The 14,461-nt window shown below is 38.9% G+C and overlaps 1 protein-coding gene across 12 annotated transcripts in view; it reads right to left on the bottom strand.

Moving 5' to 3' along the window:
- UTRN (utrophin) overlaps positions 1-14,461 on the bottom strand; it is a 555,367-nt gene that overhangs the window by 354,245 nt on the left and 186,661 nt on the right. For all 12 annotated transcript variants that reach the window (XM_061428217.1, XM_061428218.1, XM_061428216.1 and 9 more), the window contains 4 exons: positions 10,410-10,580; positions 9,176-9,355; positions 4,190-4,324; positions 1,363-1,512 (listed from right to left, as the gene is read on the bottom strand). In XM_061428217.1, coding sequence (XP_061284201.1) covers positions 1,363-1,512; positions 4,190-4,324; positions 9,176-9,355; positions 10,410-10,580 — 636 coding nt within the window. The remainder of the gene's footprint in view (positions 1-1,362; positions 1,513-4,189; positions 4,325-9,175; positions 9,356-10,409; positions 10,581-14,461) is intronic.

Here is a 14,461-nt window from a genome sequence, read left to right as displayed (position 1 = left end):
AAAACAAACACCAAGCTAATAGAAACAGAGAATTGGTGGTTGCTAGAGGCTGGGGGCAGGGAGTAGGCAAAAAGGGTGATGAGGATCAAAAGTTACAAGCTTCTAGTTATAAATATATCAATCATGTATTATACTGTTTTATATTGTATTATGTATTATATCATGTATTATACTGTATTATACTGTATAATACTGTTAATACAGTAGTAACAATACTGTATTGAGAGATTAGATCTCAGAAGTCCTCATATTGCAACTATGTATCATACCAGAGGTTAACTAGTCTTATAGTGGTAATTAATTTCTGCTGCTGCTGCTAAGTCATTTCAGTCATGTCCGACTCTGTGCGACCCCACAGAAGGCAGCCCACCAGGCTCCCCTGTCCCTGGGATTCTCCAGGCAAGAACACTGGAGTGGGTTGCCATTTCCTTCTCCAATGCATGAAAGTGAAAAAGTGAAAGTGAAGTCGCTCAGTCGTGTCCGACTCTTAGCGCACCATGGACTGGAGCATACCAGGCTCCTCCATCCATGGGATTTTTCAGGCAAGAGTATTGGAGTGGGGTGCCATCGCCTTCTCTAATTAATTTCTAATGTATACAAAAATCAGATCATTATGTTATACACCTGAAACTAATAAATGTCATATATCACTTATACCTCAATAAAAAAAGGGGGAAATGTAAAGATTTTTTACGTAACATACTAAAATAAAGGAAAAAATAAAAATATGCCATTTATTAGACATTTAGGGCATTTTTAGGACTCAATAAAAAGCCTATAAACAAAAATATAAAATATAACAGAATGTCTATAAATAGAGTGAATACATAAATCTCTATTTTTCCAAAGTTTACAAAAGTTCTACAGATATGCATAGTATCGAACCACTATTTGTTGCACTTTGGGGTTAAGTTTAAAGCTATTCATGATCTAATCATCAACAGTTATTTTTTAATATGTGTCTAAAAACTTCTAATACCCACTTATCCCTTCTATAAAGACAGTCTCCTTTCTTTGCTTACTGATATGAACATGCATGTTTGATACATTCTGAGTATATATCTAAGAGACAATGAATGGCTCTAATGTTTACTCGGATAATATGAGTTATTATCTTTATATAAAACTGTAATATAATCCTTAAAGAAAATTAAATAGTTCACAAGTAGCAACAATCTCAAAATTAAAAACTTTTTAATCATTAAGTTCTGCCTGCCTTATAAAGTCTGCTCCTCTCCACCTAGTATTTCAATGTCCTCAGCACCCCCATTGGTAACCAACTTTTCCCCTTGGTATAAGTTTTTGAGGTCAGCTCCATATCATAAACATTTAACCAACACTCAAGCGTGGCTCCATTCTTACCAGGTGACTGAGATCTTCATATCGACTGTTGAAAGCCTCCAGTTTCTCACTGATTATGTCATCAAGGATTCCTCCATCAATCAGAGTCTGGCCAAGTTCCCGAATCTGGGTGCGATTGTCTGCTGGATGTCGCAAAACAGATTCTAAAGACTGGACAGGGACAAAGAAAAACAAATAATGCATTTACCAAGGCAAAATATATCAACGATCCTAAAATTGTTCACTTTTTTAAGACAAGCACTGTATAATATCACATATATGTAGAATCTTTAAAAAGTCAAATTCATGGAAACAGGCACTTGCTGGGGGCGGTGGGTGGAGGCGAAGGGGAGAAATTGGCCAAAGGGTAAACATTTCCAACGATAAAATGAATAAATTCTGGGTGTGTAATATATAGCATGGTGATTATAGTTAACAAAACTGTATAATATATTTGAAAGTTGCTAAGAGAGTTGAAGGAAATGGCAACCCATTCCAGTGTTCTTGCCTGGAGAATCCCAGGGACGGGGGAGCCTGGTGGGTTGCCGTCTATGGGGTCGCACAGAGTCGGACACGACTAAAGCGACTTAGCAGCAGCAGCAGCAAGAGAGTAGATCTTAAAGGTTTTCACCACAAAAAATAAACGGTAATTATGTAAAGCAATAGAGATTTAACTAACCCTGTTGTGGTAATCATTTTTCAATATATGAGTGTATCAAATCAATCCACTGTACATCTTAAGCTTACACAATATTATATGCCAATTGTATCTCAATAAAATTGGAAGAAAAAACAAAATTGTTCATTTTTTTAAAGAAATAATTCTGCCTTCTAGAAATCTATCAAAGGAACAAGATCACAAATAATTAGATAAAATAAATAAAACAGAATTCCACATGAATGATGATATGATAAATCCACAAAAATAATTTCAATAATTATTAATTACATAGAGAAATGTTCATGGTATGATTCAAAGTTTAAAAACAAAAAACAATTATTATACAAATAGCATTATTTCAAACTGTTATTAATTACATTATTAAAAAATAGGTTCTTATTTTTCTACAACATATATAAAATGCAAGGCACTGTTTTATACACACACACACACACACACACACACACATATATATATATACATGTGTGTGTGTTAGTCACTCAGTTGTGTCCAACTCTTTGCAACCCCATGGACTTTAGCCCACCAGACTCCTCTGTCCATGGAATTCTCCAGGCAAGGATACTGGAGTGGGTTGCCACTTTCTCCTCCAATATACACACACACACACATACACACATAAATCTAATCATCGGGCTAAATACTATTTTCATATTACAGATGGGAAAACTGAAGCTCAGAGATATTAAGTAATTTGCCAACATACACACAGTAAAAAGAAGAGCTAAGGATTCCAACTTGGCTCCTAAGCTCCAAAGCCTTTGATCCCACCACTAAAAGTACTACTTTTCAGCATGTAGATGTAAAAATAATAAGAAAAATAATTCTAAAGAAGTACACTAAAATGTTTTAAAGTGTTATCTTAGACTTGACTTTATACTTTTCTCCATGTTCCATATTTTTAGAATGTATATTTTAACTCTCATGTTAGGAAAGTATGTGTTTTTAAAATAAGCTTTGATTTTTTTTTAATACATTCAGCCTCTGACTCTATTTTATCTGAGAAATGACATCTTCTCTCCAGCAGAGCATGTGGTTCCTAGAATTTAGATACCACATCTGACCTATTTCAAAAGCATCAAAAGAACTGATGCTTTTGAACTATGGTGTTGGAGAAGACTCTTGAGAGTCCCTTGGACTCCAAGGAAATCCAACCAGTCGATTCTGAAGATCAGCCCTGGGATTTCTTTGGAAGGAATGATGCTAAAACTGAAACTCCAGTACTTTGGCCACCTCATGAGAAGACAACTCTTTGGAAAAGACTCTGATGCTGGGAGGGATTGGGGGCAGGAGGAAAAGGGGACGCCAGAGGATGAGATGGCTGGATGGCATCACCGACACGATGGACGTGAGTCTGAATGAACTCCGGGAGTTGGTGATGGACAGGGAGGCCTGGTGTGCTGCGATTCATGGGGTCACAAAGAGTCGGACATGACTGAGCAACTGAACTGAACTGAACTCTGACCTATTTCTGACCTTTAATCCAGTCATCTACTTAATCACTTCATCACTTTCCGTTCTTACAGTTTTAAAAGCATAGCTACAATCTTCCTCTTTTAAGAAAATCTGTTCTCTCCACACTTTATTCCACCTAAGAAAGTTACTAAGTTATCATGCGCCACAGGCTGTGTTGGTAACTGGGGAACAACAGAAAATTCAGGCACATTTCTTGGCCTCAAGGAGCTCACGTTCAGGCATGGGGATAGGATCCCAGGCCTCTAACACTGCCATTTTCAATCTGTCCTCCAACTTTTCACATCTGAAGAAAACAGAGTAGGAGTCACTGTAAATACAGTGGCTCCTTGCCATGTCTAAGGAGCAAAAATAACTTCATGAAGAAACGAGAGAGCAACTGTCCTAATAACATAAGGCAGAGTCTTATCCAGGGACTGGTAAAAAGAATCTGGAGAATCACTAGAGTGCTTTATGGTGTCTAAAATGTACTAATCAGAAAACAACTAACCATCTCACGAGGCTGAGTTAGTGGCTCACCAATAATCTAAATATATGATGGTATGAATATTTCAGGCAATGCAAGAAAACACAAGTTACACCGAAAACCACGGAGGAAGCAAAAGCGTTTGCTGGCAAAAGGCATTATGTTCCTCATTTGAATTCTCTTTCAGCCTCACTGCAACAAAAAGCTCCACTCAGAACGCAGGCTCCTACCTCCAGGGCTTCGCTGACAGCTTCTGTCTTCTCAGGCAGGGCTTCTGTGCTCTTCATGCGCTCTTCCAAAGTGTTTAGCCAGGTGGTCTCAAGATCCAAATAGTGAAGCAGTTCAATCCAACAAGACCATACCTCCTGAAACAGGTGCGGAAAAGTTAGACAAGACACGAAGCCATTTAGAGATACAGTGCATCTCTACGACTGCGCATTCTCTCTAATCAAGAATAATTTCATTTAGACATGAGTATAAATGGGCGTTCAGAAACTGATGAAGCTGGAATTTCAAACAAGTGGAATAAAATCAAATTCTTCAATTAATTGTATTAGACCAGTTAGAGGGAAAGTCAGTCAGTCCCTCAGTCGTGTCCGACTCTTTGTGACTGCATCAACTAGCGTGCCAGGCTCTTCTGTCCATGGAATTCTCCAGGCAAGAATAGTGGAGAGGGCAGCCCTTTCCTTCTCCAGGGAATCTTCCAGACCCAGGGATCGATCCTGAGTCTCCTGCATTGCTGGCAGATTCTTTACCATCTGAGCCACAAGGGGAACCCAAATGGAGGAAGGTGGAAGGCAAAGAGCAATTAGCTGCCTCATCTTTTTACCCTAAGATAAATTCCAAGGGTCTGTTTAAATGCCAAAAATAAAATTATGTAATTAGTAGAAGACGCCAGGAGGGAAACACTATTATTATGTTTTTTTTAATAGAAAGTTTTAAAAAATATACTCAGACTTGTAACTCTTTTTAACAACTATAAAGGAAATTGGAATTCCCTGGGGACCACCGTACTCCTATATAGACTTTTTCCAAATTTTTTCTAAATTCATATTAATGTGTCTGTATATGAAGAGAACCATATTTATCCAAATTGGAGTTTTACTATGCTTACTATATTAGCTGCTTCCCAGGTGGCTCAGTGGAAAAGAATCCACCTGTAATGCATGGGACCCAAGAGATATGGGTTTGATCCATGGCTCGGGAAGATCCCCTAGAGAAGGAAATGGCAACCCACTCCAGTATTCTTGCCTATGAAATCCCATGGACAGGGGAGCCAGGTGAGCTATAGTCCATGGGGTCACAAGAGTTGGACACAACTTATTTTACTAAACAATAACAGCAATGCTATTAGTTGGGATCGACTTACTCCCTATTCCTATGGGGAGTTGGGTGTTAGAGCATGAATTTATCCTCCAGTTCCTAAGAGTAAAATTATGGGAGGAACATGCCCCTTGGAAGAGCCTATCTGACTGATAAACTTAGGAGACAGAGCTCAGCATGGAGTCTCCTGCACTGGTCCTCTTTCATGCACTGGTCCTCTTTCAGACCCACTAAGAGAGGACACATTTTAGCATGGACTCCATGTGAGATATTCTTACCATGTCAGGGGTCAGCCAATTTTCCTATAAAAGGCCAGATAGTAAATATTTTAGGTTTTACAGACCACATTTGGTCTCTGTCACAGATTCTTCTTTGTTTATTCTTTCTGTCTGTGTTGTTTTGTTTTTAACAATGCTTTTAAAATATACAAACAATTTTTAGCTCCTGGGCCATACAAAAACAGCCACAAAGCAGATTTGACCTTTAGGCTATAATCTGCCAACTCCTGACTAAGACTGGAAGGGAAAAGAGGTTTCTTGTCCCCCACATTTCTATAGGCAGGAAGCAGGCTGAGAGATGTACTCAGCTGAGGGACTTCCCTGGTGGTCCACTGGCTAAAACTCTGCGCTCCCAATGCAAGGGTCCTGGGTTCGATCCCTGGTCAGGGAACGAGATCCCACATGCAGCAATTAAGAGTTCTCATGCCACAACTAAAGACCCCACATGCTGTAACTAAGAACTGGCACAGCCAAATAAATAAATATTTAAAAAGAAAGAAAGAAATCTGCTGTAAAAAAGTCATAAAACTGGTGGAGAGAGACCTGGAGGAGAGGCCATCAGGAAAGTTCCAGCTGAGATCCCACTTGAACGCAGCAGCGACCTGAGTGGAATATCCATAAACCACACAGAGCAGAAGAGCCACCCAGCTCAGCCAAATCATCCCACAAAACCATAAAAATTAATAAATGGGTGCTTCTGCAAGCTATTACATTTGGGAGAGCTTTGTTATGCAGCCATGAATAACTGAAACATGAGAGTATACACTAAAAATATAAAAACATGTTTGGGAAGATTAAACACCATCTTCTGGATAACAGTTACTTCAAGAGAGGGATCAAGAGATGGGATGGAATGGGAAAGAAGGGAACAGGTTCTGTAATGCCAATGTATTCTATTTTAAAAACAAGATCTGGAAAAATTTGGGGAAATGTTAACATTAGCTATATCTGAGGGATGTATTTATGGGTGTTAGTAATATCATCTGTACTCTTCAAGAAGTTTGTAATACTTCATAATTTAAAACACTTTAAAGGAATATAGAAATAATCAAGGTAATAAAGTCGGACTCTTCAGAAGAAAGGCATCCTTACTTTAATTTAGAAATTTGGGCTGTTTCTACCCAAGGTCCATAATTCTGAGTGCTTGCATTCAAATCTCTTTCTTTTTGCCACTTTTCCATTCAAAGATACCAAGGTGTCATCTCTTCTCTTTTATCTATATTGTTTTCTTACACTTTTCCTTTATTCTCTTAAGCTAATTCTCTCAAATTAATTCCCAAATAATTCTAAAAGTATTTCTCAAAGCAATACTAAAACCTTGAAATATTTTCATTCTTCATTCTCAAACTACCACCTCTGGGTGATAAAGACACCATGAAGAAATGACACAGAATTTATGGTGGTCTTTCATTAGCTTGGGATACCTTGGAACTCTATTATTTAAACATATGGTGAGTAGCTATTTTGGCTATAAATAAACAGGAAAACAAAGAAATAAAAGCAAAATTATGGATGGTTAGGACAGAAAAGACAAGACTGTAGTAGAACTCAATTCCAGGATCATCCAGCGGGACTTCAGATTAGCCATACATAATGTTACACACATGTTCACAGAATTTTAAATTCTCAGATGAGTAACCTCAGGCGTTTCATGTTAGACAATATCTTAATAAAGAATGAAGTAGCATTTGACTTGCAGCTTCCTTACTGTGACTTGATTAGCAGCAGTGCCTGTGTAATCCAAATTACACACAATTTATCTTAGCACAGGTCTTCCCTGGTAGCTCAGACAGTAAAGAATCCACCTGCAATGTGGGAGACCTGGGTTCCGTCCCTGTGTTCGGAAGATCCTCTGGAGGAGGGCATGGCAACCCATTCCAGTATTCTTGCCTGGAGAATCCCATGGACAGAGGAGACTGGCAGGCTACAGTCCATGGGGTCACAAAGAGCCGGACACGACAGAGCAACACAGCACACAACACACATCTTAGCACAAAAGAGATTCAGAAAGAGTGACTAATGAGTGAATTTACTTTATAGATTACAATTGTCAGTGACATTTTAGGATTTATCACAATAGAATCATTTGTTTTAGGTTGAACTGAATTTAAATTAAAACTGCTATAAATTGAAGAGCTTCTTCGGAGAAGGCAATGGCACCCCACTCCAGTACTCCTGCCTGGAAAATCCCATGGACGGAGGAGCCTGGAAGGCTGCAGTCCATGGGGTCGTTGAGGGTCGGACACAACTGAGCAACTTCCCTTTCACTTTTCACTTTCATGCATTGGAGAAGGAAATGGCAACCCACTCCAGTGTTCTTGCCTGGAGAATCCCAGGGACGGGGGAGCCTGGTGGGCTTCCGTCTATGGGGTCACACAGAGTCGGACACGACTGAAGTGACTTAGCAGCAGCAGTAGCAGTAGAAGAGCTTCTTAAGTTTTTTCAATGAGATGTAACAAAAATCACACACATGAAAACGAACAAGCAAACACTTAATATTAAAAAAAACTTCACAGAATCATCTACATCTTAAAGCCAATGGCCAAGGTACAGGAAATGGCCCAGCAAAAATACCAGCACATTCAAGTTAGTGTTTCCTTCATTCTCAGTAAAACCTATAATTTTGTGTTCAGTTACTCAGTCACATCTGACTCTTTGAGACTCCATGGACTATAGCCTGCTAGGCTCCTCTATCCATGGAATTTTCCAGGCAAGTAAACTGGAGTGGGTTGCTTTTTCCTGCTCCAGGGGATCTTCCCAACCCAGGGATTGAACCAGCATCTCCTAAACTGGCAGGCAGATTCTTTACCACTGTACTGTCTGAAAAGCCAAGGTAATCACCACCTATCTATAATTTCTTTTAATAAAATATAAGTGGGAAGGTATAACATTAAGTATTACACTATCATTCTGGAATTTTAAAATGACACATGTACACATTTTTAACAATTATACATATTAAGCAGATACAAACTGTAATTTCCAAAAAATATTTAAAAAATTAAGCTCTGAAATTTTTGGCTTATAAAAATAACCTTAAATGCAGGATGTCAAAAAGTTTAAATAACTATTATGATGGTCAGCCACATATAAGCCACATTTCTTTCAAGTTTAAAGTACCTCTCCTAAGAACTGGGCTAATGGTCGATTCTTCATTTATAAATTTAGACACCACTGTAAAAAAGAAACCTCAGTTCATCTCTGTGTACTACCAGGCAAAAAAAGAGGAAGTACTCATTGTACATTGTTTTAGAATTTCAGAACAGGAACAGACCCCACAGACCATCGGTATTATGAAAACCTTGCTTTCACATTTAGTCAATGCCTAAAGCTAAGAAGAAACTTTTCCAAGAACCTTCCACCAACTGCAGTCAGAGCCTTATATCCAATTTTCTTTTCTCTCTGCTTCATTTTTATCAACCTATTACCTAAATTATCATCTAATAATATAGTGTAACTATTATTATTGCCAATCATTATCTCAATCATTAAAGAACTACTTTTATGATATAGTATTTGAAAAGAAAAATGGAGGGGTTTTTTCCAAGATATGGAAACAGCCAGTACATTACAGAGTTTGAATCTCAGAAAGGCATCTGAGAAAAGATCCCGTACCTCCAGGGTGTGGCACTTTCCTCGAATTCTATTACAAAGAAGTTGATAATTCTCCAGCACGACATTCAGCTCAGATGTCAGCTCCTGGCCACCAGAGGGCACTTTTGCAGCTAGTAACTTGATGCTGTCCTTGAGAATCTTCACTCGCACCTCCTTCTGCAGCACGTCCTCTTTCGCCCTCTGTTCCAACACAGAATGAACTTAAAAATCAGCTCCCTGTCTCAGTAACCAATTTCTTCTTCAAAAAATAACCAAACCAAAACTAAAACATCCAGATGATTCTAACTACCTAGTTGGAACTATAGAGTACTTTTTGAAATAAGAGTGCTAACTACAACAGCAGAAATTAATACAACATTGTAAAGCAATTATGTGAAGTGAAAGTTGCTCAGTCGTGTCTGACTCTTTGCTACCCCATGGATTATACAGTCCATGGAATTCTCCAGGCCAAAATACTGGAGTGGGTAGCCTTTCCCTTGCATTGGTAAAACATAATCCTTTTAAAAACTATCTGCACAGAGACTTTTTGCTTTTGTTATACTTATAGGCAAGGTGCAACTCATTTTTTTTTTTAAGTAGCTTTCAAGACACTCTGTCCTTTGGCCTCAACACTGAAGGACTTTGAAATTGTTCTTTTCGTATATATAAAAAAGAGACTGGGCAAGGCTATTGACACGGGAATGTAAGTTTACAAGCAATACATCCTGTGGACCCCACTGACATTGAATCCCTTGACAATATTCCTATGACTATTCTTACCTGCCCCAGTGAAATGTGTGGTATTCATGTGTGCCCTATGTATTAGCTGGAAGAATATGGCTGGTGAAATAAACACAGCTCCCAACTGAAATGGGTAAGTCTCGCTTGTTCCTTATGAAAAATAATTCTTCCTGACAATACTGGGAAATAAACAGTGGTGATGGTTACACAACATTGTGAATATAAAACTGAGGCCAGTAAATGAGTCATTCTCTGCAGCTCCTCAAGATTGTAACACAGAAGACTTTGTCAGGGGCCCTCATGGACTCAACTCATGGCCGAAGTTCCACACGTGGAGTCTCAGCTTCCTACCCCTACCCAAATCATTAACGGTAGCTGCCCTTCTACTTGTTTGAAATTTTCCTGTGAGAGATTTTATGTACATACTACCCTCTAAGGCTAGGTAGATGACTGACTGATTTAAACAGAGGAGCTGAGACATCAAGCCCCTTGACCCTAACTGCCCCAGGCTCACCTTCATTTCTTCCACAGCACTCTCAAGTTCTTCTGGTGACTTGTATTCAAAGTCCCTCTCCAGGTAGTCCTCTTCTGCCTGGGTCATCCATTCCTGCATCTCCGCCAAGTCTTTTTTCAGGTTCACCACTTTTTCCTGACTTTCCGACAACCTATTTTTTTTAATAGCAATCTACAAAGGAAAAGTCATTCGCTCAAATAAACAAATATTAATATATTAAATGTCAACTTCTAGTCTTTAAAATCTAAAGACAGAGTAATAAGTTTCCCCCAAGAATCTCAAGATTTAAAAGTCAGATGAAGCCCTTAATACATTTGGTCCTGATGCTGTGGAATATAAGCAATAATGAAAACAACAATTATAACTGGGATTCACTATCACATTTTGGACATTAATGTGGAAATATCTAGTATAATTTTGAAAATGCAACCGAAGGACTCTAACTTACATCAATAAAAGCATACATCTCAAGGAAATCTATTAACTGAAGCAGCCAAAATGTCCATTTTCTCCTTCTTAACAGGATTCCGCATTAAAACTGCATTTTTAGAAAACAGAGAAGAGGGACTTCGCTGGTGGTCCAGTGGTTAAGAATGTGCCGGCTAATGCAGGGGTCACAGGTCTGGGAAAATTCCACATGCCGCAGGGCAACTAACCACTGACGGCTAACATGCATGCACCATAAATACTAAAGTCCACATCCCTAGAGCCCGCGCTCTGCCACAAGAGAAGCCACTGCAATGACAAGCCCATGCGCTGCAACTAGAGAGAAGTCCCTGCTCTCCACAACTAGAGAAAACCCGCAGCCACAAAGATCCGGCACAGCCAAAACTAAATAAATCAAAAATAATTCAAAAAATAGAGAAGAGAAGACTACTACTAAAGATATTCATAAAACACTGCTTTACAAAACTTGGGTTTTGATAACCTGCTCTACTGGTATATTTCACGCAGCTACAAAAAAGTTACATTAGAAGATAGATATGTGTCTGAATCTGGTTCAATAACTTTGTCAACTATTTCAGGGAGCCTGAAAACACCCTTCAGAGAGATCCTACCTCTAACCACACACTGATTTCTACTGTGAAAGAAGATATCATACCACGTAGATCATCCAGGACTCATTTCACTATTCAACTTCCCGCTCAAATGAAATTTCACGGTACTGGTCACCTTGCCAGGGCTTGGTTGGCTGTGAAACTGATGGTGACGGAAGGGCAGTACAGGAATAGGATGGCTCTCACAAGAATAAGGGGGAATTCTTACTGGCTTTCCTGTTCCACTGTCCAAACAGGGTCATGGTCATAAAAATAGACGGGCACTAAACAAGGGCTTGGATTTCACTGCCCAACATGGAACTCAGAAAGCCTACTGCCAGCAACCCACAACAGCCCTGCTGAGCAACACTTCAACCTGATGAGCTTTAAAAAAAAGGAAATACAGATTTCGGGGACCCACATTCCCCAAATTCTTTTCACAAGTAGTCAGTTATATACAATTTTCATGGAGTCTCAGAGAAGTAAGAAAGATAAAGACACTGCAGCAAACTTCTCAAAAAAAGAAAAGCTCAAAGTTATCATTAGTTATTCCGAGATTATATACTTTCTATATTTTGGCATTAAGATGTTTTCCTTTCATGAGATTGGGAATATGGAAGACTGCTTTTACTTGTTGATTTTATGTCTGTCCTTCCTTAGAAAAATAAAAATTTCGCAACATGATGTTTGTCCAAAATTTCTTCAACCTTTTTACTACTCAATGAAATACAATAGTTTAGAACTGCTTTACATAATTACTCACACAGCACATGCTTGCCTCCTTGCTGGAGACACTTAAAAAATTTTCCTGTGCATTTATCCCCATACTTTGAGTTAATACTAAGTTGCTGCTAAGTCACTTCAGTCGTGTCCGACTCTGTGCAACCCCATAGACAGCAGCCCACCAGGCTCCCCCGTCCCTGGGATTCTCCAGGCAAGAACACTGGAGTGGGTTGCCATTTTCTTCTCCAATGCATGAAAGTGAAAAGTGAAAGTGAAGTCGCTCAGTCGAGCCTGACTCTTAGTGACCCCATGGACTCCAGCCTTCCAGGCTCCTCCATCCATGGGATTTTCCAGGCTAGAGTACTGGAGTGGGGTGTCATTGCCCTCTCCATATATACATAGATAGATACATATCTATCTATCAATAGATTAATAGATATAAATATCTACATGTATCTAAGGCTCTATCTATCAATCTATCCATCTATCTCTTGTCTTCCTTGGTCCTCATCATCACTTCCAAACCATTTTCCTTATTTACTTCCCCAAAATACCCCAGGTCCTTTTAAGCACATATCATCAAATTATAACACATTTAGAAGAGTCTGAATTTGACTAGAATATAAGATGATATTATGAAAGCATTTTCTTAAGTGTGACAATGGTATCATACTTTTGTAAAAGACTGTCCTCATTCATGGAAGAAGCATGCTGAAGTATTTAAGAGTGAAGTGTCAAAATACTTTCAACTTCCTGTCAAAACTGCATGTAGCAAAAAAAAAAAAAAAAGGCAAACATGGTAAAACACTAACAATTGGCAAATTTAGGAATGGCTTATGGCTGTTCCCTCAACCATAACTTTAACTGTTCCTTAAAATTCCACTTGTTCAAAATAAGGAAATTGTGGGGAAACAAAATACTCAGGGATGTAAATATAAAGTTTTCTTGTATAAACATTAAATAAAAAAACACTGTATTGAGAGATATATACCATCTACATGTAGAGTATTCCTGCATTTCACATTTTCACTTCTCATTCTTTTATCCCTTCTCACTCACTTCAGCTCTATGCAACCTCACTATTATTTCACTAACAAAATAAAACAATCAAAAGGAAACTACTACACCGTATTCCTACAGTACCCACAGTTGCTGCCCCATCCATTACCAGAGAGGGACCTCCTAACAGGAGCTCTTTCACTTAAAGGGTGGACCTCATCCACTCTTGCCTAACCACAGACTTTATTTCAGTCATTATCTTCTCTCAGTCTTCTGTATCATCCCCTCTTTCTAAGTGAAATCTTTTTTGACATGCAAACTTTCAATAATATATTTGAAAAAAAATAATTACAAAAACACTTATTTGGATCCCCATGTCCCTTCTACTACAAATCTCATTTCTCTGTTCCCCCGAATAGAGAAATTCTCAAAGCTGGTTACCCTTGCCCCAGGACCTCATCTCCTTTCCTCTCCTCAACACTCTGTAGTATGACTTTATTTCCCACCACACCATTGGAACCACTTTTCTCAAGGTCATCAAAAGCTTCCATCTAATGTGCTTTCCAATTTTGGAAAGTTTTCTCCACCCAGCTTTTGGGGTCTTACTCCTCTGGCATTTCCCCTGGGGCAAACCTTTCCTCCTTAGCATCCTTGGCTGGTGATTAGTGCTGGAAACCCCATTTGCAGGTACTGTAATTTTGAATTTAGTCCCAGTATGGGCAGCATCACTTGACCTATTCCCACTAGAGCTTCTCCTTGAGTTTTTCACCATTTCAGTAAATGGCACCACAATTTACACAAACTGGAAGCTTCGCAAAAATCCAGAACAGTTGCTAACTATTCACTTTTTCTCATATCACATTAATCTATTACTAGACTCCCATCTCCACTTCCAAAATTTAGTCCAAACCTAACACTTCCCATGACCTCCACCACTATCTCCCTAGTCCAAGGGGCCATCTTCTTTCTCTGAGACTGCAACAACCTTTTAAGTATTCTCCCTATTTTTATTCTTGCTTTCCCAGAGCAAATTATCCACATGGAAGCCAAAGTGATCTTAACAGATCTATCATATGTCAATTCAATGCTCAAAACCCTCTGCTTTCTAAGTGAAATCATACTTGAAATAAAATTCAAAACCTATGCCTCAAAAGCAATACACAACCCATCTCTTCCTACCTCCCGACCCCAAATCCTTCCCTCCAACCTGCTACCTCTTCCCCTCCATTCTATTCCAGCTACAATGACTTTCTTGTTCTTTATTGCACACATCAAGCTCATTCCCATCCAGGG

The sequence above is a fragment of the Bos javanicus genome, chromosome 9, assembly GCF_032452875.1.
Source record: "Bos javanicus breed banteng chromosome 9, ARS-OSU_banteng_1.0, whole genome shotgun sequence".
NCBI classification, from domain to species: Eukaryota; Metazoa; Chordata; class Mammalia; order Artiodactyla; family Bovidae; genus Bos; species Bos javanicus.
The sequence above is the reverse complement of the archived record's forward strand: the minus strand, read 5'-3'. Positions and strand labels throughout refer to the sequence as shown.